A 26,824-nucleotide genomic window follows, 5' to 3' on the forward strand; every position below is an offset into this window, starting at 1 on the left:
TCCTTTCCAGGCAGAGGGTTTGGGCACTGTGTTTCATGAGACAGGCACCTCAAGGAGAGGGTTAAAGAGTTTGGAAAGATTTAGGCTGTGATATAAATTGTCATATTTCCCAACCATGCAGCTCATGCACAGGCAGCACACAGGAGGTTCAGAGAGAAAAAAGTCAATTTTTGCCCTTCCTGAGTGCATCATCATGGACTCCTAGGATCATTTAGGCTAAGCAAGACCCCACTGAGTCCAACCATTTAATCATGAAGCATTCCAGGGGGGTGTGAGTGCCCTGCTCTGTTGCCCTGAGCAGGGGTGGCAGCTTTTGCTCCCTCTGAGCTCAGCAGGGGCCTGGGATGGTGCACAATTCCCACCCTGTGGATCTGAGACCAACTTTGCTCATCCATCCTGAGGCTTCTCTGCAGGGAATCGTGTGAGGGTTGGGAATTATTGGTGAGGCCTCTCAGCAGCAGGAAATGAGCTGTGATTGCCAGCTGATTTTATTGTTGCCAACAAATGGCTGTTGGATAAAAATGACTTCCTTTCATACCCGACCTCAACTGGAATCAGCAGCTGTACAAGTGAAGTGGATGTAGAGAACAGACTCAGACAACTTCAGGAATCATGGTTCCAGGCATAAAAGTGTCCCACATTTAATTCATCATAGCAATTACTGTCAAATCAGTGCAGTGGATATTCACTCTAATTTCTAGACACGCTCACAACTGGAAGATATTCTTCTGCATTTACCTTCTATGCATATTTTAGCAAATGAGTTTGCTGGCAGAAAACTCCACTCAAACAGCTAATTAAAGCAACTCATTTGGAGAGCAGATTTCAAATTTACAAGAATCAAACAGGAATGCTGGAAAGTGCTCTAAGTGCAGCACTTACCCAGGTGGGCACAATAAAAATGCTGTGAGTGACCTTGATGGGGCTCACAGTCTCTCAAGGATGAGCACAAATCAGCAGGCTTGGTCACCCAGAGCTATAAAATACCTTCTTTAATTCCTTGTTTTTTCAGGAAAAATCTTTGCTAAAAAGCTCCAGCAGAAGGTCATGGTCTTAGAGCTATTTTCAACACCAGGGCATCTGATCCCAATTAATGTGGTCCAAACTTAGACTGAATTTGTGACAGGGAAGTGTTGCTTGTGGAAGAATTACAAATAATTCAAGGGACTTGGGCAATGCCTGACCATCAGCTGGGATTCAAGTCTGAAGGAAAATCCTCATCTGCTGATTGCAAAAGCAAGGGAAAAGAGGAAAAGAAGCTATTTTAAATTACTGGCCATTGCTGGCTCTGTGAGCTCCTGCTGTCCTCCACTTTGGAGCAGTTTGGAAAGGATCAGCTTCTTTCAGAGAAGCTCTTCTCTTTCCCCCTCAGGATTCTGTGAACCTTTGAGGCCCTGGTGGCTCAAAAGCAGAAATGTGGAGTAATCTGGCAGTACAAGGATGGTTCTTGACTTGCCACAAACAGGCACATTTTAATCACATCTCTCTGGTTGGGTCCATAGCAAGAAATTGCACGAGACCTGGACTGCAATGGTTCAGTTACTAGAATGATAAAACAAAAAAAACCCAGCCCTAAAAAACGAAATTCTTGCTGGCTGAGGTTCTTCCAGACAACTTCCACCATCCAAAACTTAGCATGGGTCAAAGGGCAACTCAAAAGTCAGCTTTGATGGGACCTTTCTTGAAGGTGAAAGAGTTGCACTTGATGGAGAGGAACAGGTTGGTGTCTGGGACCTCAAGGTCACAGGAAGGGCCCTGACCATGGTGACTTTCCTTGTAGGCACTCTGCTTTTTATGCTTATTAACTTTGGTTTCAGTAGATCCAGAAGCTGAATGGAGCACAACAAAAAAGGATAAGCAAAGAAGAAATCAGAGACCAGGATTGTTGTCTTATTTAACTAGAAAAGGAGGAGGAAAATGAAGACTGAAATATTTTCTTTACTGAAATTGATTTCAATGCAGTGTTCAGGGTGGTATTTTTAGGGGTGCACTGCATTACATGAAGTCTGCTTCTTAATTCTGGGTTATGTCCTAAATTCAGCTCAGATGCTTGAACTTTAATTGCATTTTCCTCTTGACTGTCCAGGATGGCAGAATCTGTTAGAGTTGTGGTTTAGGTGGCCATAATCACTTCCTGGAGGTATTAAATAGCCATGTTGACCTAGTCAGTGTTTAACTTAGTGAGAAATGTCATTATCCAGGTGAGTGAAGTCAGGCTCAGGATCAGGCTCCTATTCTGAGTCAGAGCCCCACCCCTCTCCTGGCTGCTCTCTGTCATTCCTTCTTTCCTTTGTCAGGAAAGCACTGACACAAGGGCAATTTGAAGAGAAAAAGATGACAACAGATGGGTATTGCTGGATCTGTCCTTTTCTATGCAAAGCGTTTAAGGAGAGAACGATTTAGAGCCAGTCCAGTAGCACCAAATATGGTTGGGAGTAGTCTCCTTGAAATCTTTCTCTGAAATGTGACTGGAAATTGGTTGATTGTGAGCCAGCTCTGTCTTGGAGAGCCTTCTTTCATGCCATTGTTTGGGTCTGAACTTGCCTGTTCTTTATTTTTGAATCTGACTCAAGCATACACAAGGGTGATCAACTTGCAATGTGGTTTTCTGTTTCAGAGAAAAAAAAATAATTCTGTGAACTATGAAAAAAAAGAAAAGGCTTGTGCCATTGCCATGGGAAGAAGTTGTAGTTACAAGGAAGAGGAGTTCTGAGAAAATAGGACATTTCTCTGGCCCACAAGAACTTAAAAGTTCATAAGTTTTCTGCAATACCTTCCTTTGCTAACAAGCTCAGACCGGCAATGAGCAAATCTCTGCAATTTTAGCTTGTTTTATACTTTCAAAAAATTTATTTCACCCTGTTCTCAATCTGAGAAGAACCAATTCAGGAGAAACAAAATCCATAGATCAAAGTACCAAGCCTAAATCACTATCCACCAGGAGAAGCTTACCGTGGACATGAGTCTTGGATTTAGATTTATCTCTGTGCTCAGGCAGGGCTGCAAATAAAACCCAAGGGCTTTAGTAACTAAACACCAGGAATTCATTATGAATTCATTATGAAGATGAAAACAAAGCTTGTAGTTATTCCTGGAAATAGAGTGTTCCCTTTAACCAGAAGAAATGTTAGCTCCAGGTTTTGGCTAAATAGAGCTGCCTGAAAGTGGGAAGTGTTTTATACCCAGAACCAGCAAACAAAGGGAATGTTCCCAGTGAGACCACCACCCAACCAGGCTCATTAGATCCAAATAAATACAGATGTTGCAAAAGAATAAGCTACAAAGATCAGTGATGAGATGGCTGCTCAAAGCACTCCTCAAAGAGCTGGGACTGACAAATGAGTTGGTGAAAATTAAAAGTCTGTGAACAAAAAATTCTTAATCAGAAGATGCTGTGATTTTTTTTTTTTTCCTTTCCTCTATTTTGATTTTTAGCTGGTTCCAGAGCTCCAACATCCAGATGCTGGATGTACAGCTCTGGAGCTTCTGTCTTTGCATGTATTAATTACTATGCATGGAAAAGTGAAAACCATTATTTCTTAAATTCCAGTTTTGTCTGGAGAGTCCATCCAAATCTGTTCTGAGATTTTATAGATGTACAGAGAGGGAGAGAGTAGATCTGTGCCAGAGAGCTTGGTGTAATTAAATTGTGCCATGTCATCTATGGTGGCTTCAGGTTTCCTGTTTCTTAAAGGAAGTTAAACATCTCAATATTCTGAAAATATGAAGCAGTTAGTTACAGCTGATATTGAAATTATGCCTAATTACATGAAACCAGTCTTTCTAAGCAGACAGCTTCTCTGAAGGCTTTGAAACACCACTAGGAAACACAGGACACATGGATTTAGGAGAACTTGGGCTGTCTATTCCCATTTGGAGTAAATTTAACCCTATTTAACCTGGGAGCCTGGATATCTAGAGGGTTCAGTGATGGGTTTTGTGGATCACAGGCCCTTCCATTCTCAAGGCACAGCTGGAAAAACATCTGCAACAAGCCATCCATGCATGGGGAAGGCAGGACATGTATGAGAAGGGTTGAAGAAGTCATATGGCATTTTTGAGCTCTCATGTGTGATTTCTCCATTGAGCTAAAATCTGTCTGTGCTCCTTGTGCCCCCAGAAGTTGTCAGCTCTGTTTCTTTCCCATCACTGCACATGCTTTTTGCTAGTCTGATTTTCTCTGCATCTGCAGAATTTGTTTACAGACATCCACATTTAATGAGAGTAAAAGGAAATACTGAATAATTCATTCAAAGGAAGAATTGAACTGCAGTGACCTTTATGTTAATAAAAGTGCCCCTTTCCTCTGTGCAAACACTTTAGCCTTTGCAAAGCAGGGAATTCACTGCATCTGTTGAATTCACAAGTGGCTGGCTTTATTTTTTACTTTTTTTTTTTTTTTTTTTTGTTTCTGTTTGTTTTGTTTTAAATAACTGCCTAATAGCTGGAACCAGCTTTGTGTTCCTCCTGCTGACTCACTGGTTTGCAAAAGCTCTGCGATGAGTGTGGCATCTTTAAACACCACAGAATATACTGTTTCCTTTCAGCCAGGCATAATCTGCAGTGATTCAACTCCTGTAAAAGAGCCATGTGGGGAAAAGCATCCCAGCTGAACATGCCACTGTGAAAAATGCCTATTTTTTGGTTGGCTTTTCACAAGTGTTAAAATGAATATTATATGTGTTATGTTAGAAAGTGATGCTGTATTAATTTTATTAAGCAGTGTGTTAAATATAGTTTCAGGTTATAACATAATGCTATAATAGAAACTCTGCTATGTAGGATACTTTTTTTAAAGAGAGGACTCACACTGAGATAGCAGCCACAGGACACCTGAATTTTTCAGATAAAGAGAATTTATTGCCCCATTATCAGAAGGAATGAACTTCTTCCTGCCTCACTTAGGCTTGAAGAGGCCGTCAGGATTAAGAGGAAGAAGCTGGCACTGTCCAGACAGAATCCTGTGTTTGAATGGAATTTATGCATCATGGATGAAGTGTATGAATATGCAACAGCCTGTTGCTTTTAAGGGTTAATCCTCTCTTAACAGGGTCCTTTTTTGGGCTTATTTTGCCCAGAAAAAGGTACCCGGACTGTCTGTAACTCTTTGTTTCTATTGTCTCATATTGTCCTAATCCAAATTGTCCAAATTTTTGTTACTCTAATTATATAACTATTTTTATAACCATTTTATTACTATTAAACTTTTACAATTTTAAAAACAAGTGACTGGCATTTTCACAGTCACCCTCCATAGCTGCACCCGACGTGCTGCTGTGCCATTCAAATGCTGCTCACTGTGGCAGTCCATGAAAGGATTCTGCCTTTGTTTCAAAAATCCTGCAGTGGACGTGGAATTTGGCTGAGGTAAAAGAGCCCGTGCTCATTAAAGTGGAGAATTGCAGCTCTTGCCCATGCTAGGATGTGGAGGGGACTGACAGCATCTACAAAGTGCTTGTTTGAGGGATGTGATCCAGGACAGGCTGGAGATGTGGGTCACTGCAAACCTGGTGAAGCTCAAAAAGGCCATGTGCAAGGTCCTGCACCTGGGTGGAGGCAATCCCAAGCACAAACACAGGACTGAGAGCAGCCCTGAGCAGGACTCGGGGTGTTGGATGATGAGAAGCTCAGAATGTCTGGGCAAGGTGCACTCACAGCCTGAGAGCTCAAACACACCCTGGGCTGCATCTCAAGGGGGACCAGCAGGTCATGGGAGGGGATTCTGCCCCTCTGCCCTGCCCTGCCCTGCTGAGACCTCACCCTCAGTGCTGCTGCCAGCTCTGGAGCCCCCAGCACTGGAAGGACATGGAGCTGTTGGAGTGAGTCCAGAGGAAGTCATGAAGATGCTCCAAGGGCTGGAGCCCATCTGGAGCCAGGCTGGGAGCCAGGCTGGGAGGGCTGGGGATGCTCTGAGGTCTGTCTGGAGTAGAGAAGTCTCCAGACAGACCTCAGAGCCCCTGCCAGTGCTTAAAGAGGGTCCAGGAGAGCTGGAGAGGGACTTGGGACAAAGCATGGAGGGACAGGACACAGGGAATGGCTTTAAACTAAAAGAGAGCAAGTTTAAATTGGATATTAGAAAGAAATTCTTTATTGTGAGGGTGGGCAGGCCCTGGCACAGGTGCCCAGAGGAGCTGTGGCTGCCCCTGGATCCCTGGAAGTGCCCAAGGCCAGGCTGGATGGGGCTTGGAGCAGCCTGGGATAGTGGAAGGTGTCCCTGCCCATGGCTGGGGGTGGAATAAAATGGTTTCAGGTCTTCCTATCCAACATGACTCTTAAATTTTACATAGGGAACCCTCTATAGGGATTGTACATTGTTTGGAGTTTTCAAAGAGTGAAAGGCCAAAAATCCCCACACTAAAAAAACCCCTAAATCACTGCCTGGCAAAAAGCACCTGGATCTAAACCTCGTGCAAGGCTGGGTATGCAGGCAGAGCAGAGGATGATTCTGTGATTTTTTTCTATTTGATGTCTAATTTAGGAGAAGTCTCCTCTGTGGTCAGCATCAGCTCCTTGTCTGGAAAATGAGGACAGTTTTAGATCCTTTTTTATGTGCACTTAGACCAAACTCTGCAGTAAGGAGGAAATTTCTCATCTGTGCCTCTACAGAACTGAACACAAGAGGGCTTTTCTTCTGGGTGAGATTTCAAGGTACTGCTGCAAAATAAAGGATCTGTGAGTTTTCTTCTGTTTATGTGCAAACCCTTTTTATTTGCTTTTTGGAGACTGTTTGAATGTTTACTTGCAAGAATGTCTGCAGGAAGTTAAGTTGTCAGGAGAATTGGTGAGAATAAATATTCATGAGAATACTCTCGTTTCAAACACTTTTGTGGCCATCTGTAAAAGCTTTTTTTATTATTCAAACAATGCTGAGCTTTTTGCAGATAATTTGCCAACAAAAAAATAAAAAAAAGGAAAGGATGTTTTTTTCCCTTTTTTTTTATTTTTGAGAGGCAGCTGATGCTGTAGTGGCAAAATCATAATTTCTGATGTGTGATTTAATATCCAACAGTGACACAAATAGCCAGGAAGGACTAATGAGAACACTGCTGATGTGCTATCAGAGAGACAAAAATATGTTTAAACCAACTATTTTGAGCAGAGAACAAATTAGTAAAAATACCACCTGTTTGTGAATAATTAAGGCAAACAAAACAGTCTCAATATATCAAATAACTTGTTTATAGCAGCAATTCTCTTTAATGTTGCTGTGATGCCTTAATGTTGTTACACAGCAACCTTCTGCTCATCAGGAAAATTCTTCACTGTGGGAATTCTCTTTTCTTCATGTGAATCAGGAGTAACACAAACAACTTTTCCTTTATTGGTCTTTTTATCTAATATCTGTGTTTTTCATAATCCTATCAGCAGATAATCTCCAAAGTGCTCTGGCTCTATATTAGCACACCTGCTTTTTTAGGAAGACTGGTAATCTCTTTTTCATAGGAAAGGAAGTGTGCAGAGTTAATATTTGACCTTTGCTAAAGGCAAATCTGGAAAATGGGATTATACCCAAATCTCTTCTGTATTGCCATTGCCACTAATTATTTTTTCTGTTGGTATTTTATTCCTTCTTTTCATTAAGTTTGGAGTGAAAAGAGAGGGAAAATTAGGAGGATCCTTTTTTTCTTAGATTTCCCTGCACAAGGACTTCTCACCATGGGTGGGGACTTGATTGTGCGCCATGAGTTCTATTCCTCTGACCCAGCTCTGAATTTCTCTTTTCATTCTTTTCTCATTTCACAAGTGTTTTTGTTCAAGATTACTAAGACATTTGGTGTGCTGTTAAACTCCACATTATCCTTCAACAGTGATTTCCACAAGTTAATTATTCATTGCATGTAGTTGTCGCAAAATCTTTAATTGATTTGTCTTTTTGGTTATGAGGCTGTGTAAGAAATTTTGCTTCCCTGCAGTGCTGTGTATTCCAGTGTGCCCAAATTCCTAGGCTGTCACTTCTGCTGAAAGTCTTGGGGCCAGATATTTAATTTATGTCTACACTGAGAGGTGGAATCTGCTTAAAAAGTCATTGGGATCTCTCACTTTTTCTTTAAATGGGGGTTTTTCCACAGCATCTTGAAGCTGTAAGAAATTTCACCTAAAACATCTCAATGGAATCTGTTCAGAGCTATTGGAACCCAGGACATTGCTCTGGCTGCCCTGGAGGACTGGAGACCCTGGCAGGGGGCTCAGAGACCTTGGCACGGAGTCAAAACCACCTGTGCCTTTGATTTTAGCCATGGAAACAATTCCCAACTTTGTGTGAGGAGTTACAAGCCACAAGGGTTTGAGTAGAATGACAGTGAATTTGGCACAGGGTGAAAAAGTAGAATTTTGGAGTTTTTAGAATGGGGGTTCAAGAAGAAGAAGAAGAAGGAGAAGGACAGGCCCAGATTCCTCCATCTTAACTCTTGAACCCCCATTCTAAATCCCCAAAATTCTACTTTTTCACCCTGTGCCAAATTCACTGTCATTCTACTCAAACCCTTGTGGCTTGTAACTCCTCACACAAAGTTGGGAATTGTTTCCATGGGCTAAAATCAAAGGCACAGGTGGTTTTGACTCCATGCCAATGTCTCTAAGCCCCCTGCCAGGGTCTGGAGTCCTCCAGGGCAGTCAGAGCAATGTCCTGGGTTCCAGCACAGAGCATTTCAGTTTTTTTCTGGAATCAGTCACTGGAAACCTTGAACAATTCACAGGTGCAAAGGAGAGAGTTTCCTCTTGGCCCATTGCCCCAGGGTGGGAAGAAAGCAGGGATTCCCTTCATGGTGCCCAACCCTTCATGGGTGAAACTCAGGGCTCAGGGGGTGAAGGCAGTGAGATTCCAACATTTCCTTCTGCAGCAGCACTGATGAACACTTGAGGGAAGCAATGTCCTTCCAGGGAGGCATCTCCAGCATTCCAGGGGCTGGCCCTGCCATCAGTGTGGGTGCACCATGCCCTTGTGCACCTTCTTGGGTGAAATAGGTCAATGTGACAGCAACAGGGAATGGATCCACAGGATAATCCTCTTTTCTCCCTAGCAAATAACTTGAAAGAATTTTTTTTCTCTTTTTTTTCCCTCTTTTTTTTTTTTAATTTTTTAACCTCCTGTCCTTCATCTTGAGCTATTATTATAATTTTGAACACTTTTCCTGAAGTGACTCAGTCTCTGCTGCAGACTCTATCCAGATTCTGATTGATCAGCAGAGACATGGATCAGGAAAATGTGGCATTTATCTGAGGGAGAATGGCAGCCCAAGCTCAAAATGAATTTTCTTTCTCCAGATTTTGATACATAACCTTAGAATTTTAATTTGTTTTTTATATCTACCATGATAACTGGGAGTCACAACCAGCTGGGTACTGTGTGGTTTGTGGATGGAGGAACAGATGGATTTTAAGCACGGACTTCACAGAGCTCTCAGTTCTGAAGGACTTTGTACATATCAAACCTGAACCAAAATCAATAAGGATACATCTCATCCATGGCTTCACACCATGCCCTGCCTTAGACCCCAATTTGGATGTCACACACAGCAGTGAGTTTGGGCCCAGACTCTGAATTTATGATGAAAAATAAATTTCCCTCCCCACTGCTAAGAAAATTGGCTCACACTCTGCAGCTCCTGTCCTCCTGCTCTCTCCCCCTCATCAATTCTCTTTTCCCTTTTACACATCAGCTGCAAACATCTCATTTGGCTGGGATGCTGAAGGCAGGCTCATCTCTGGCAGTTCCAGACTGTTGATTCAATCACCTCTTGTATCAGCACTAACATAAGGAAGTGAAAAAGTCTCTTGAATTTCATCACCTTGCTAAAAAACTCGGATGGATTTCTGGAAAGATTATTCGATTTGCTTCACTAGGTTTTATAAAGGTTTGTACACAGCATTTAAACTATTATTATTTACTTTTAACAAGCTATTTATGTCCTCCTCTCAACTGCCCAATCAATACTGCTCTCCCATCTGTTCTGAGATCCTGACATCAGCAAATTTCACTGCTCTGCTGAGTGAGTAAAAGGAAGGAATAATTTAAACACAGTGAGTGAGTGAGAGAAAAAGACTGAGATGAGCTAAATCTCCATGTCCAAAGATGGCCAGACATGCAGGAATTGTGGATCCAAGTCCTCAACTTGCTGAGGACATTGCTGAGAGCACTGAAGGAAGGTGCTAGGATTCAGAGCAGATAAAAGTGGTTTCTTTCTCTCACAGGAAGAATATTTTGATATTCATTAAAGCTACTTGAGTAAATTTTATTTCACGTTAATTTGTTGAGGCTGCTGGATTTTTCCTTACTTTGCCCTGGAACAGACCCAGAGGCTTCACCCAGGCACTTCAGAGGGGACAACTGGCACCAAGTAACTTCTGAAATAATTCTGGAGAGATGAAATCCCCCCTTTGTGAGCTGAAAGGTGAGAGAAGGATGAACATCTGCACGTGCAGAGGGGTGCAGAGGAGCAGAGGGTTAATCCCAAGGGAAGAGGTCTCAGCCCTTTGTGCCCTGCCATTGTCAGGGACTCAGGAGATACCAGGAATATTTTACAGTGGTGTAAATCTGGAATAATAACACTCAATTTTTTTGGATGAGGACACTTCATCATGGGCTGATTTCTCCTTATTTGGAGATGGCAGGTCTAGGAAGGGAGGGATCAGGGCAATACCTTCAGCCTGTTGGCATTATCATCAGGGACTTAGCCAGGATATCACAGAGATCACACCTGGGTTTACTTCACTGTGTGAAGGAATTTTGAATGAGTTGGAGAGGGGATCTCTGAGTTTTTAGATGATGTGATTTATTTTTCTTATCTTCTACACAGACAGGAAGTGTGAGTTTGGTTCACATCTTTACTGCATAGCTCAGAAGGTTACAAGACCCTTTGTTATAAGGCCTTTTAAGGATTTATTGACTAATAAAACACTGCTAATAACAATATTTATGTTTTTGATCCAATCCTTAAATATTGTGTTTTATAGACTCATATTACAGTGTAGGTTTTCTTAGTCAGTCATGTCATGATTCACAAACTTACAGTACTGTACTCTAAACTTCTTGTTTATCTTTGTAATTACTTTTATTTTTTCTATAACTTAACTTCCTTCTTCTTAACTTCACATGCCTCTGCTTTAAACTATAAATCCACATTCTTGCTTCTAGTGCTTTAGTTTGGAAGTCTATTCCAAAGTCTCAGATTAAATCCTGTGTTTAATTCTAAGCTTTGGCTTACAGGCCCAAAGTTCTAAGAACTCCCCACATTTCTGATTCCAACACTTCACAGCATTTTTGGTGCTTGCCATCAAGGTAATAAACCCCCAGCACTCCATGGGCAGGCTGTAAGAGGGTTATAAGTTTCTCTGACAGTAATGATTAGTCCTCAGTGACTGTAGAGGGAGCTGAGGTTGTGCTCAGTCAGGTACAAACACCTACACTCCACACTCTGGCATAAACCACAGGCTTGATTTCTACAGCACTTTAATGTCACCTGGGCTGCAGGTGTGTCACAGACACAATATTGGCTCAGCCCTGGTGTTGGTCTTACAGGCAGCTGGAGAGTGTTTTCTTGGAATTTTTGTTGATCCCCCTTTTGGGATGGGATCAACCTCCCTCTCCATGTGCCTCTGCTGATCGTGTGGGAAACTCCCTGTCCTGTTGAGCTGGACCCTTGGAGCACCTGGCAGTGTTGGATTAAAGGCTGGAATCCATGGAATTAGAAATCTTCAGTCTAAACAATCCTGTGATTCCACAATCCCTATAGCTAAAGGCAGATGAAGAAAATAAGGCTTGTCCTATCATGGAAAATAGATTCCAAACTTAAAAATCCAGCTCAGAAGAGTACAGACTGTGAAGAAAAGGGATCCCTACCACGTGAAGCAAGGTTGATGTCATTTGCAGAGCCACACTCAAATAAAAACACTTTCCAGACCTCTCCTCTGTAGCAGCAGAAGGAGCACAGGTTAATCCAAAATCTCTAATCAAATGAACAGGCAGATGTTTGGGGCTGATTCCCTGGTGTAAAGCAGGAATTGTGCCAGGACACTGAGCTACACCTGAGGTAAGTCATGGTGGAAAGCTGCCTCCACTGCATGCTGACTTATTTCTTCTGAAAATGAAGAGCTTGGTCATAGTTTCACCACTCTTCAGTGTCAGGGTTTGGCTGAGCACTGATGGTGAGTAAGAATTGTGCATTTTAGAGAGTGACTCCACAGCAACCAGTCTTTATTATTTCTTTATACCAAGAAAAAAAAATACATATTTTCTCCTGCAGTGGCCCTCTGCAGCCCCAGCCTTGAATTTTCCTTGTCACCTTCTCAACTATATCTAGACATAAAATTTTGGAAGACTTTGGAAGCATGAGACCTTAATTTCCCATATGCTCCTGTGCTGATAAAGAACCATATCACAGCTCCCCAGAGCTCCATTGGAGACTCTCCATTTGGAACATGGGAAGTGCTGCAAGGTGGATGCTGCTGCTAAAAGCAGTGGTTTGAGCTGTTACAGCTGTCTCTCTTCAGTGGTTATTCCACATATCTCTCTGAAAGTGTTGCTGATTCTCAACAAGGAATTTAATTGGAATATTAAGACATTTAGTCCTTATTTCAGAAGGTTCAAGCCCTGCTTTTGGCTGTTTTTCAGCCCAAGCTGCTGTGGTCTTTTGTGGAGGCTTTCTATTTGTTCCATTCTTTTCAGTTCACCCAAAGAAAAAGGAGCAAGTCTGGGATTTGGTGTAGAGACAGCCCAGCACAAAGGACAACCAGCATTCCTTTTCCCATCTGAATTCCAGTGTCACTGGATCTCCTGAAGAACCAAACCACATGACTGAGCTTTAACATCTTCATGAGAAAGGTCCCTCGGTGGCACTGCTGACCTCTCCCTCACTGCCTCAGAAACTGGGCCCGGGGATTTATTGTCCCTATGATGATTGTGTGCTCCATTTCCCCCATTTTCTCAGGTTTTTTCACTCTTTTCATCCTGCCCAGAATGACCAGGACTGAGTTGATTTGCTGGGTGGATTATTGTTCCTTTTCAATGAGCATTGCTATTTTGTTCCTTTTTCTCCACTGCTTTGGCCCCATGACATTTTTTGGGCAGGAAGAGGGGAGGCAATGAGAGGTTTTATCTTGAACAATTTCACCCTGGTGGAAAATACCAATAACTTAAAATAAATATGCTCACTGAGATATCACATTATCCTGCTGAGCTCATGTACAGCAGAGATAAAATGGCTTTTTTAGAACTGATTTTTCTTTCTCCACCAGCTGAATGGAATATCAAAATACACAATTTAAAGTAACTGTTAGAAAAAAGGTTACACATGATGCTATCAACAGAAGGGAGCTGAAAATTAAATGGAAATGATTACCAAAGAACTCATTTCCTTTGCTACTGGGAGGCTAACAGCAATAGTAAAATAAAATTTAGAAGTGAAAGCTGAGATTCTTCCTTTGATGTCTGAATATTTTCAGTTTATGTTCCTTTAAAATAAAAGGCCACACCATAAATTAAATGTGATACTTAATTTTTATTTTCTCTCCACTCAAGCAGCATGTTTTCCTCTAGGTGATTATTAAAATAATGATTCACCTCCCCAGCTGCTGTGCACTGGAAGGTTTTTGTTTAGGCAGAGGAGCAGCATGAGTTGGGAGATTGCTGGGTCCCAGACAGGCAGAATCCAGGTGACTCTTGGAACAGAGATTAAGGGTTGGTTTTTTTTTAAATTCAACATGTGAAAATGCAGAATGAGAAAGAGCTGATGCCCTTGAGCACCTCCTGTGATGTGTATCCTGTGATTGAATCACAGAATGGTTTGAGTTGGAAAGGACCTTAAAGCCCATTTCATTCCACCCCCTCCCAATGGGCAGGGACATCTTCCACTATCCCAGATTGCTCCAAGCCCCATCCAGCCTGGCCTTGGACACTTCCAGGGATCCAGGGGCAGCCACAGCTTCTCTGGGCACCTGTGCCAGGGCCTCACTACTGTCTGAGTAGAAAAAAAAAAATTTCCTACATTTGATGTAAACCTACCTTATTTTAGCTTAGAAGTGTTTCCCTTCAAGAGCAAAGATAATTCTCAAAACACCATAACTACTGAGCTTGGTGTGTCTCTCATTGTCACTGCTTTAGTATGGGAGCAGGGAATGTGCTTGCCAGTGAAAATGGGAATGCAGTGCCCTCTGATCCCCCTTAATGAGGATGTACCAGGAGGATGGAGGATTTCCTTCATGAAGTTTCTTTAGCAACTGCAGAAAACCTGTTGATAACTAATTTTTGATGTTTCTTCTGACAAGACTCGACTGGTTGAGTGCAGGTGCCTGCTGGAGGGTGAGCTCCAGGCCTGACTCCACTGCTTACAGAGAGGTGTCCACAGCTGTTGGGGGTATCTGGGGGAAACAGGGCTGTGGGATAAGTCACAGGCTGTAGGACAGACCAATTTTTAGCAAAAGTCCTCCAGATAACCCAGGGTGTGTCAGGGGTGCTACCTGACTAAAAGCAAACAGTTAAACTGCATTGCTCTGCTGTAGACTGCCTAATTAAAATACTTGAACTGGGACCTGAATCCAGATTCAAAGCAGAAATATTTGGATTTTTAGGGGAGATGTCAGAGCTGGAGTGGCAGCTCTGTGCTACCGGGGAGGCCAGATCAGAGCCATTCTGGTCTCAGGCTGTCCCATCCTCTGGAATCTCCAAAAGTTCTGTGCTCTGGCTACACAAGCAACTCTAGGATGGTACTGATGGCTTTGAAGGAAAACAGCAGAGCTCTAATTGAGACCAATGGATGAAGTGTTATATAACATTACACCAACCTATACCCCTTTTCTTCCTTACTTGCCTTTTCTGCGCTGGTTTCACCTTCCACAACTCGATGCTGTTTTTTCCTTTGTTTCACATCTATTTTCCAATTCTATCTTTGTGTACATAAATATTGAGGTGATGTAGAAGGTAAAGGACTCCAAAGTTCCTGTTACCAACAGTGGAATGGACCCAATTACAGGGGGTACAGTCTGGGCTGCACCCAGTGCCAGTTACAGAGGAGCTAAAAATACATTTACTTCCTGTATTTCACCGGCTCTGCTTGTGCTGTGATGGACCAGAGATAAAATTTCTCTGTAAGCAAGGAAGGTAGAAAAGCTTCCTGAGCTCTGCACTGAGACCTCTGCTGGCTTCACACCACAAGACACACTTTGAGCCACACTCTGATGATGATCCTGTGGCTGTAGGGCATGTGGCATCCCTGGAGTGAGGTCTCAGTTGGGATCTCTAATGTGGGTTTTAGATGTCCCAGGAACAAATAAAATTACACAGGGAGGAGCATTTCAACTGCCAGAACCTACTCTTTGGAGTTGTGTTGTCAGACAGGGACTTTTGGTGACACCTCTCTACTGCAAGAGTGCCTTGTAACAACTGGGCAAAGTTGTCTTTCCTTTCAGCAAAAAGCAAAGAGTGTGGTGGGCTGCAGGACAGAGCTTGGTTTTCTCTTCTGAATGCTGAGGAGCTGTGACACCAACCCAGCTCCTCTTGGAAATCTTACAGGAGTGATGAAACCAGGGCTGTCATTTACAGGTGGCTCCCACTCATCCTGATTTGGTGGATGCCAACAAGTAGGAATCCATACATCCATCAGGTGAGGCAGCAAGACTGAGAAAGGAGCACTTGGGTCCTGGGGACTCCCAAAACTTGAGTTGAAGCAGATGGTGCTGGAGGTCAGACCTGATGTTTGCTGGTGCCATGATCCTGCAGTAGTGCTGTGATCCCATGGGGCTCCAGAAGAGGATTGAGCCTTCAGCAAACAAATAACCAAACCTGTCAAGCCCCATCTAGCATGTCATAAAATGAATATTTTATGGAGGAGGGGAGAGAAAGAAAGAGAAATAAGGTGGGAATGGAGGTGCCAGGTTCAGCTAAGGCAAAGGAGCATCTCTGTGGGTACCTGGGCTCCTGCTCATTTCTGCGTGGGTGCTTTCAGCCCTCCCAGGCTGATATCTCTCAATCACTGTCACCACAGGAAAGCGTTTGCTGCTTCCCACGTCACTCTTCACACCCTCAGGCACAGCTGGGACACACAGTGAGCAGGTTTGTGGTGGATTGTACCCACCTCCCTGCCCCCTTCCTCAGTGGGTTTGTGGGGTTTTCAAGCTGAAGGAGCCTGGCAGAGAGGAGCAGGTGCTGCTTCTTGTGGTTTGCATCAAAAGCTTCACACTAATCCTGATGCTGTGCCCGCTCTAGCAGTTACTCAACCAGTTCCTTCACAAGTCAGGCTTGTGGTTTTATGGGACCAGAGCTGGAGTGCAGAGAGCCCTCCTTCTGATCAGAGAGGTGTTAAAACCTGTTTCTCTTCAGTGACTTAACCACAAGAGATGAACCAGCACCCTCCTCCCTTAGTCTATGCTCTTGGGTTGTCCCTGCATTGGTGTCAAGACCAAACTGCTGTGCTGCAGCAAAGAGAACATCCCTAAAAGTCCTCCAGGGATGCTGCCAGTCTTCAAGCACTTGGAAATGCAGTCTCTAGTCTGGATCAGGCTGGCCAGACTCTGTCAGGGTCATGGGCACACTCAGGCCCTCACAGGACTTGGCTGACCCTCATTTGGGTGTCAAAGGAAGATGTCCTAAATTACCCTCTTTTAATAAAAACCTCTGTACAACTCCTGTGCAACCCCTCTGAGATACCAGACCCCATTCAGAGCTGTGTCACCTTCTGGTAGTAAGAAGGAACATTTCCCTCTTTTCCTGGGTACAATTGCACAGCACCAAATCCTTGGTTTAGATATTGCCCTGTGGAATAGTTGCTGTTCAAGTGCTTGCTGCTGCTGTGTATTTGTGGGTTCAAATTCCCCTGGGGAATGTTCCCCAGACAGCACAAGCCATTTTAATGGCTTTTCCAAGCACCTGTGTTCTTTGTCCCTACTGAATCACTTCAGTGCCCATTTGCCAATTATACACAACATTTTATTAAACTGTACAAACAGCACTGGCATTAAAAAATTCATGTTAACCATTCTAATTAAACGTGATGACCACCTCCACAAACTGTGAGCACAGCTGCCCCCTCCTGCATTTCATACAGCACAAACAAGGATTTCATCAGAGTCACTGGACTGAAACCTTTCTCAGGGTGTTCTGCTCTTCTTCTTGACGTCAGGCACCTCAGCCCTTGCTCCTGCTGGATTCTGTGCCTGCAGCCTCTGCCAGTGATACCCCAGCACTGCCTGCAAGGCTGCATTCATCCTGTTGGGAGGTCCAAATTGACAGCCTGGACCAGCAGAACCAGAAGGCACCTCTGAAGGGAACCTGATTTTGGGATAACTCACCTACTAGAGCTTTTCTTCTCCATGGACTGGAGGCTGATGCAACAAAGCTGCAAATGTACATTCTTTAAATAGATCCCAGCACCAGCTTGAATGACTGCCCAAGTCTAGGTTGTCACAAAATCTTCCTTTTAGGCTCTGACTTGATTTTGTCCCAGCTTTGCACAGGTATCTCAGTGACAAGTGGTTTCACACATCTCCAACCTCAGAAAACACTGCACCTTTATTTAAAAGGATCCCATGATGAAAGGATCATAGAAAAGACATTTTTTTAAACCCACCCACATTCCCATGGACTGCAAAGGGACAGAACACACAGCAAAATGTCACTAGGTGGGAGTGAGGGCCACCCTCACCTGATGTGCCTCCTGCCCTGTGACCATGGTGTGCAGCTCGTTGACCTGTGCCCAAGAGCTGGGACATCATTTAGAGAAATAGAAAGTAAATCAGCCTTTGCAGGACCAGTTAGCACCTTTCAACTTAAATACCCCAAATCTGTGACTGGAAGGCCACTTTTACAATGCTTAAACAATGGTTTGAGGAAACATGTTGCACTTTTCTCATGTGGTTTTAGGGTAAAATGTCAGAAAGCCCCATCAGGATCTTGCCCTGAGTCTGGTGTGTCAGAAGACACTTAAAGCTTTAGAACAGGGTTCTTGAAACATTCTGCAACTTCCCATCCTTCCTGCTCAGGCACTAAGTGTAAACATCTGGTTTTCTGTACCATTCTTGGCACTCTCTTTGGTAACGATCCATTGAGATGTGCAGATGGTGGAATGGGCACCTGAAAAAAGTCTCTTTGTCCCATGGAGAAAAATTGACTCCTAACACCTGTGAACAGCATTTTTAAAGGGTGTAGGGAGCAAATTTCTTCTTCAAAGCTGCGCACACTTTGGCAATTTTGCACATGTACAAGTGGAGGTTACCAAAGCATTCACCCTGAGTCTTCCCTGATACCCTCAGGCCTTGAGCAAACCACTTTTCCTTCAGAAGAAGGTGATTCTGGGTCAGAGTTGCAGAAATGGGCACTGACATCACCAGAAGCTCAAATATCTTTCTTTACAGAGAAACCTGTTGGCTGTGTGTACAATAGTGGGGAACAGGTTTTGGCACCTCCTCATTTTCAGATGCTTTCAATTTCAAAAACATTGGGAAGAGAGAGAAGAGACACCAAAAGATACCACAAAGAAACTTTATCATCAGTGAAGAGTGGGCTGGCATCTGCTATGGACTGGAAAAAGTCAGAAGCCTCCAGGCATGGTACAAACTTACACTGAGGTGCTTTCTTTCTGGAGGGTGCTTGATAAAACAACCATGCACAGTCTTCAGTCGACAAAGTGCTACTCAAATCATTACAGAGAATTCCTTCAGTAAGGCAGATCTCAGGAAAATATTTTCTCCATTTTAGGGTTCACAAAAGAGAAGTTGCTGAACATATTTTGGTCCATGCTGTTAATCAGTGCTCTGTCAGCACAGGACAGTCTGGGTTTTTCATTCAGGAATTCCTTGTCGAAGTTGCTACAGTCACTTGGAGATTTCTTCAAGAAAAGGAAAAAAAAAGATTGATGTCAAAGAGTCACTAATAGTCAGATATTTATTACTGTGGTACTGGCCCTATCAGGCTGTTTCCTATGGGCTCAGCTCAACCTTCAGTTGGGAGCCAGTAAATATAAATATTATAAAGGAGGCACTGAGCCTGTGATCCAGGAATTCTGCCAGGCAGGGATGTTACAGCTTTGTAACATGGCAGACTGAACTCAGTCTTCCACAACGGAACAGTTGTGGAAGACTGTAAAATGAAAGTATGATGTCCTTGTCAAATTAAATTCTGTTATTATTATTAACAGGACTTTAATAATTTAACGAGACTGTTATTAATAGTCAGAATTATTCTGATGTAGCCAAACACTTGGTTCCTGAGCTGCTTTACCTTCTGCAGTGCAATGAAAGATAATCCCTTCAGAATGGGCTGCAGTTCTGAGGTGAAGGGAAGGCATTTCCCTGCTGCAGTCACTGAGAAAGCAGTGAGTAATTTCTGGTGTGGGTGTGTCATACCTGGGCTCGCAGCCACCACCAAGCAGCACTGTGAGGATCAGGTCAGGCATCCAGCAGAAATGCCCAGTTTAGAAGACCTGAGATGGGTGGAACGGAAAGAAGATCCATCCTTACCACTCTTGGTTTGAAAGGAGGCTCCATCCTTCTCTCTTCCAAAGCTTCCCAGTTGATATCCCGAAAGAAGGCGTGCTGGCGGATGTTCCCTCTCGCCCCCAGTCTCCTCTCAGGCTCTCTTACAAAAAGCTGGAATGTTGATCCCAGAGGTTAAATTCTCTGATGATAATACAGGCATAAAGTAGGGAGGAATGTGTAATTATTCAGAGTCAGTGCAATGAGAAGAGGCCGTAATGGAGAAAATGTTGGGATTTTTTTTTTTCCTAAAGAAGGAAGTTTACTGATTGGTATTAAGATGATTACTACCTCTAATCCTGACAGAAGTACAGGGTGTTTGGGCAGAAAGGTGGCAGCAAGTGCCCCAAAAAGAGATGTCAACATCTCAGTCTGATGTAACTCTTAGTTTGAAGTATTTTTCCCAGGAGTTAATGAGCTTTGCACCTCAGGGAGTGCTCTGCAAATAAACTGATCTCTGCTGGTGTCTGTGAGGAGCCACCATCACAAATGAGGAGAAGGAATACACCAAATCTCCTTATGGGAGAGGTGTGGTACAGGAAAGACAGTGACTAAACTACATCTGTTCCTCTCTACAAGAGCTGAAGATAAACAAATTGAAGACAGTAATTCTGGCAGAAAGGCTTTCATTTGATGGGTGGTGATTCTTACCTTCACCAAAATGTCCTTGGCATCCTTGTCCAGCCAGCGAGGATAGAAGGGGTTGTCCATACGGATGGACTGGAAAAGCTCCTCCTCATCTTGGCCATGGAAAGGGGATTGGCCAATGAGCATCTCATACAGGAGGACACCAAAGGACCACCAGTCCACAGAGGTGTTGTACTTCTGCCCCAGCAGTATCTGCCCAGAAAGAGGAGCCACAAAGGCAGAAGTAAATTGTCTGACATGAGTTTTTCAGCTTCAGGAGGGTGGCCAGACCATGGCCTTGCAGCCACAGCTGCTCTATCAGAGGTGCTTCTCCCTGCCTGCAGCAGGAGCCAGAATTCTGCCAGTGGAAATATGGAGCAATGAGGCACAGCCACACCTGGGTGCCAAAACAGTCCCTGGCCCTACAGACAACAGGCTGCATGCAATTCTTACATTTCTTGAACAAATCCTTGGCTGCCAGAGAGATCTCAAATATAAAAGATGAGACAAGTCATTTTTAGCCTGCTCTCCAAGGGTTCAAATCAGGCCTGTGAAGTCCAAGAAGACAAATGGCCAGGAATCAGCATTTTGGGATTAATTCCAGCGACACAAGCTGAGTTTTAAAATTACAAATGTGGCAGCTTAAAGGTAGTCCAGGACTATCAGTCACTTAAAAGGTGGTGACTCTACCCCAGGAAAATCTTCCCCAGGGAAAACATGAAAGGGGTTGCTGGTCTGTCCTCTTGAGAGAACAACTGGGTTTTAGATGGAGGAATGGGAATTTGTCCTCAGTCAGTCCCTTGGTTTGTGCCTTTCAGTGTCACCTATAAAGTGACATCCAGCTGGAATGATGATCCAGCTGGAATGATGACTTTCCCTGGGTCTAAAAGACCATCACCAAGTTCTCAAACTTCCTCTCTGTAGAAGAAAATTAATCTCACCTGCCTTTAGATCTCTGTTGTGGAGATATCTAAACTGAGCTGGACCACTTATAATTAGCTCCTTTTATAGCCAAGGAAGGGATTTCACCCAGTTTTAAACATCTAATTAAATATCCACCTGCTGTAAAATACTATTTGTCTTCTTTGGTTCTCAAAGAGCCTCAAAAACTTGCTCAGATATAGATTTTTACATTGGAGATATCTAAAGGTTCACATGATGACTGTGGTGTGTAGGATTCTCAGCAGAATTTTAGAGCTGCAGAGGGGAAAATTTATTTTTGAGGCACAATCTTTACTCTTGAGCCCACACCTTGGTTGCAATGGGATGCTCTATATTACATCTGTCTCCAAAACAGGAAATAACAAAAGGATAAAAAATAGATTTGAATATTTTCTGTAATGTATACAATGAGCTTTAATGTATACAATATGCTGTAATATATACAATTCCACTCAGAGCCAAAAAAAAAAAAAAATCAGCATGACCCTTTAATAAATTTTTTCTGGATCACTTACAAAAATACTCATCCCTACCTTTCCTTCTGAAAAAAAAATATTTTTAAAAGGCTTTATTTTTAAAAGAATAAAGTATCTAAAAATTGAAGTGGTTTATGGCAGTCAGAAATAAAAAGGTTTATTTTGTTTGTAATTCTCTGCGACAAAAATAAACTCATTAATTTAATTTCAGGCTGTCTTTTTTCTGGTCAGATGTTTTTGAAATGAAAAAAAACTTGCTTGTCTACTGACCCAAACCCCCCTTATTTGCATGGCTGTGGCCAAGGTGCTGGGTCTGTAAAAAATTACAGTGGCAGCAGCTGCAGTGAAATACTGACAGAGTCCAGTGCTCCTGCCTGTGGCAGGAGAGATGATCCATAAACTCCAGAAGTGCTTTCAATTTAGATATAAAATGTTTTATATGCACTCGTTGAATCCCTAAAATAAACATGGTGTAGAAATAAAACTCTGAACTATTTCAGTTTTTCTCTTTTCTATAAAATAAAATCAGAGATAATGGATCAACTCTTGGCTATTTTTTTTTTTTAGGAGCAAAAAATAGTTCTGTTTTTTTTTCTTAAATAAAGGCATACTGAAGTGGAATAAAAGACAATTGCAGCTTGATTGCAGAGCACACTTACACACATTCTTAGGCAATAGAAATCCAATTGATTTGAAGAGACCCTTGAGCCAGCAGTGATGTAACCTCAGCCAGACTCGAGCCCTTAGTGCACAGTGAAGGACCAATGAATTATAGCAGAGGGAAAAAATACCCTAAAGGCTGTGACAACTCTTTGGAAAATACCAATATCCATCATGAAAACACTAAAATTACAAAATGGGGTGTTGAAAGGTAAATAAATGGATTTCAGACTGATGTCAAACATGATGCATGGATGACTTGTAGGTTTTTCTCTGAGCTAAAAACTATTTTCTTTGGCCACCTAATTAGTCAAAGCCTCTCCATGGTAAGATCTATCATTGTGTGAAGTCATCAGGTTAAGGAAACTTTCTCTTTTCTGCAGAGATCTAGTTCAAAACACCTAAATTTTCTAGGGAAAAATGAAAAAAGAACAAGTTTCTGTCTGGTTAAAAATTGAAAGAAATAAAGGAAAGGGCACAGTCAGCATTCCTCAGGCTGTGTCTGTCCCTCAATTGCAGGACCTCTTGGAGTTTCTTCTGCCATGCCCCAGAAACAATTTCCATTAAGCATTCTCTTTCTTGGTTTAAGCCAAGTTCCACTTGCACCAAAGAATGAATTAGCCACAAAAATAAACAATGGCAAACAGTAACACAGACTCTGAGCCATGCTGAAATCCAGTTTCTGGCCTGGGACTGCTCCAAACCAGGTTATTGCTCTTTGCAACCTCCACCACTGCACAATAGTCATGTCTGGAGATGTGTTCCCTATCCCACAGCACTCCCTCTGCCCCACACCTACCTCAGGGGCAATATAGTCAGGAGTCCCACAGAAAGTGCTTGTCTTTGCATCTCCAAACATGTTCTCCTTGCACATCCCAAAGTCAGCAATTTTGATGTGCCCCTCATTGTCCAGGAGGACATTGTCCAGCTTCAAGTCTCTGTGGAGGAAGAAAAGAAAAGAATTTCTTCAAAGTGTGAAGCACACAAGTTATTTTAGCAGGTTACACTCATTACACTTGTTCTCTGCCTCTGTGCCTCCATGCTGGAAATACAAAGGAAGGCTGAGGGATAAATGAGGAGCTGCTCTCTTGGGCTTCAGCATCCTTTTTCTGCATTTCTTGCCTCCCAGCACTGATTTATCTGCTGGAGAGGACAAAGAATCATGGAATCACAGAATGGTTTGGGTTGGAAGGGACCTTAAAGATCCCCCAGTTCCAATCCCCTGCCATGGGCAAGGACACCTCCCACTAGACCAGGTTGATCCAAACCCCATCCAGCCTGGCCTTGGACACTTCCAGGGATCACATCACCCAAGATATTTTCTAGAAGCTCTTTCCTTCAAGGATGCAGAATAGTGAAGCTGAGAGGGACTTTGTGCCAGCTGCTGCTTCTGCCCTAAGACAGCCTGGGGAATCAGAGCAGGTAATTCTCACTCTCTCCTCCCCTGGGAATCTCAATATTCTCTCTGAAGCTGCTGCCAGATCTCCCTTGTAGTGCAGACTCTACAAACGCCACAAGAGGTGAGGACCCACAAGCCCTGCAGAGGGTCAGAATAATCCTAGAATAATTCTAGAATAACCCCAGAGCCCCCACCACTGCTGGGCTGCAGTGGTGCCCTGGGATTTCCAAAGCCTTTCACACTCAGCTGCCAGGCTGCTGTCTGAATTTTCAGGCTCTGAGATACCCTGGGAAGCAAAGAGCCCAGAGAGAGGAAGATAACAGAAATTATCAGAGAAGGAAGTAAAAGCAAACGAGCTGATGAATCATGACCATTGGTGGAGAACAAAGAGGTCCTCAAGTGGGAACTAACCCTGAAAGGAGAGAAAAGCTTGTGAAGTAGAAAAGGCAGAAAGAAAGGAAGGCTGGCACGGTTCTGTGTTAATTTTCTTAAATCTTTCCTAAAGGTTTTGTTTTTATTTGAGATAACGACCCAGGTAAAATGTATGGATCAGTGATGCTGCACTTGACTGGGGATGTGGGTAGAATTTGGGTCACCTGGTCTATGAGCACAGACATTCCTGCACTGCCTGGTTTGTGCTACAATCACTGCTCCTTCCCATGGCTCCCAAAGCACCCAGGCACATTTGCTTGAACCCACAGCTGAGGGTGTAATTGCTATTTTTCACACTAATTCATGGCCTACACATATTTTGGCCAAAAGGCCAAGTTGGATGGGGCCTGATCCTGTGGATGGCAAGCCTGCCCGTGGTGAGTGGGCTGGTGATCTTTAGGGTTCCTTCCAACACAAACCACTCTGTGATTCTGTGATTTTCCACTTCTCAGGCAAGAGGAACAACAATGAGGCTACTGCAGGGACACCCTCCCTCTGACAACTGCTTTACAATGTGGGGTTGTTTCAGAAATGTTCCTCAAAGGAGGTCATTTCTAGTGCTTGATGCTCCTGGGATAATGGCTTGCAATTGCAGGGAAGATGATTCTTCAGAATCCCTCTGTGCAAAGCTCCTTGTCCTGCTTGGGCCAGGTCCCCATCGGGGTAGGGGATATTGTGGTGTTTACACATTGAATTGTTGTCACAGGGCAATTGTTCACTGCTGCAAGAATATGGCCCCAGACAAAATGGGAGTCATCAATCAAAGAGAAATACAGAGAAAACCGAGATATTTGCCTTCCAAGTGGCAGACACTCATGTTGTCACAATTTCCAGCTGGAATGACTTATTTTAGTTACAATGTTGAGATCAATCTCGGGCTGCCAGCGCTGCTTTTATTCATCCAGTAGATCGAAGCAAAACAAAGAAACCCATCACCTACAGTTCCCTTTCATTATTTTGATGAGTCTCAAAATCATTGGCTCCAGGGACTGGAGTTTCTGCCAAAAAACACCTCGGCTCATTCGTTAAAATTTTAAGCCAATGTTCCCAAACGTGGGTCCATGAGACAGAACAGCTGGATTCATTATTCTTACGACACCACAAGAGATGTAGCTTCAAAAATTATTTCTGTTCACTTTCCTAAGTGCTTAGCTTGCTCTGACAGAGGTTCTGATGACTCTGTGTTCTCAACTGACCTCGTCATTGTCTTCAGTGAAAGAGGGAAGAGAGTAGGACTGGTTAAACCTTTTCTCTCAACGCTTGATACCCAAAACAATATCACCAGCTCCTGGGAATGAGATATTTCTTCCTATCCACATGCTACCAGTGCCCAGATGTCCCAATTTTCCCTCAATTCCCAAGGCTCCAGGTTCTAAGCACCCCTCTCCTTTCAGGAGGCAATGGGTCCCAAACCCCAGCTCGGCATTGGCATAGTGATTCCAAGGAAAAATGTGGGTTATAAATAAAATGTCAGCATTAGCAGCCCTGCCATAAAGTCACCATGTCCTGCAGATATTTTTAATCAGATTTTCTGAGAAGACTGACTAAAAATAACAGACATGGCCAAGTGATTTGGGCACTTCAGAAAATTTTTCCCTTCATTCACAGAGAATAATAATTAGAGCCAGAAAAGTTGCTGAGGCCCCAGAGATCATCTTAGCTGAATGCCACTGATATTGATCTCATGTTTATGCAATCACCATCACTGGTCAATAAAGACTATAAATGGCTCCCACATGAGTACTAATAAGAATCAAAACTCGTGTTTTAAAGGGAGAATGGATTGTGAGCAAGTCATCCACTTTCAGCATTTGCTCTAATGTTCATGCTACATGACAAACACTGAAATAAGCTCATTTTGGGTTCAGCAAACATCATTGCTGTAGGGAGCTTTCTCATTTATTTGTGACAAGTTATTTGTTTTCTGCTTTTAAAGAAGGTTGCAATGTAGTAACTGAATTTTGCCATGAAGTTGAGCTTAACCAGAGCTCCCCAGAAATTCAGTTCCTCCTTTTGGCAATGGGAAATCAGACTGTGGCCTAATTTCTGGTAGAACTGGGCACTTCCCATAGACATTTTAACACAGGCTTGATGAACCTAAAGATGCCCTCTACTTTCTACTTACTACAAGAAGAACTTAACAGACAACTCAGATTCATGATGGTGAGATGAATACCATCTCCCCACTGTGCACAAAATTAATCCAAAATTAAGATATATCACTGTCTCCCTGCTTTTGTTACTTGAATTGTGCTTGTCACCACTGTCCCAAGGTAACCAGAACAGCAGATGGACCAAATTTCTTGTGTCTGACTTGACCTTAATATACCTTGATATGTTGAAAGCTTTTACCAGGTGTCTACACTGGGTTCTGTGTGAATGGCTCTGTGTAAATGCAAAATGTAAAAAAAAAAAAAAAAAAAAATCCAAATATATCCATTTGTTTTACTGTTAACTGAAATAGAACTGGGTTCTGAAAGAAAGATCAAAACTGCTTTTTCTACTCTCTTTCTTCAAAATAAAAGACCCAAACTATGTAGAAGGGAAATCTGCAGGGAGTTGCAATGCCAGTAAGTACAGCCAAGAAACAGCCTCTCTGCTGCCATTGGTGCTTGCAGGGAAAAGCAGAAAAGGTTTAGCATTTAGCATATTAATTACACTAAAGAGTAAAATTACCTGTATATGATGCCCTTGGAATGGAGGAACTGGAGCCCACAAATGATTTCAGCAGCATAAAACCTGAATGACAGGAGGCACAGGTCAGAACAGGAGCTTCCCAAAGGATTTTTCAGCTAGACCCAAAAGGATGGAAACCTTGTCCCCACAA

General features: G+C 43.0%; 1 protein-coding gene across 2 annotated transcripts in view; it reads right to left on the reverse strand.

Annotated features, from left to right (window-relative positions):
- Positions 1-16,904: 16,904 nt before the first annotated feature.
- PRKCQ (protein kinase C theta) overlaps positions 16,905-26,824 on the reverse strand; it is a 57,311-nt gene continuing 47,391 nt past the window's right edge. For both annotated transcript variants that reach the window (XM_030238507.2, XM_009097448.4), the window contains 5 exons: positions 26,674-26,736; positions 22,966-23,104; positions 20,113-20,301; positions 19,447-19,575; positions 16,905-18,815 (listed from right to left, as the gene is read on the reverse strand). In XM_030238507.2, coding sequence (XP_030094367.1) covers positions 18,660-18,815; positions 19,447-19,575; positions 20,113-20,301; positions 22,966-23,104; positions 26,674-26,736 — 676 coding nt within the window. In that variant the 3' untranslated portion in view covers positions 16,905-18,659. The remainder of the gene's footprint in view (positions 18,816-19,446; positions 19,576-20,112; positions 20,302-22,965; positions 23,105-26,673; positions 26,737-26,824) is intronic.

Source organism: Serinus canaria, chromosome 1A (genome assembly GCF_022539315.1).
Source record: "Serinus canaria isolate serCan28SL12 chromosome 1A, serCan2020, whole genome shotgun sequence".
NCBI classification, from domain to species: domain Eukaryota; kingdom Metazoa; phylum Chordata; class Aves; order Passeriformes; family Fringillidae; genus Serinus; species Serinus canaria.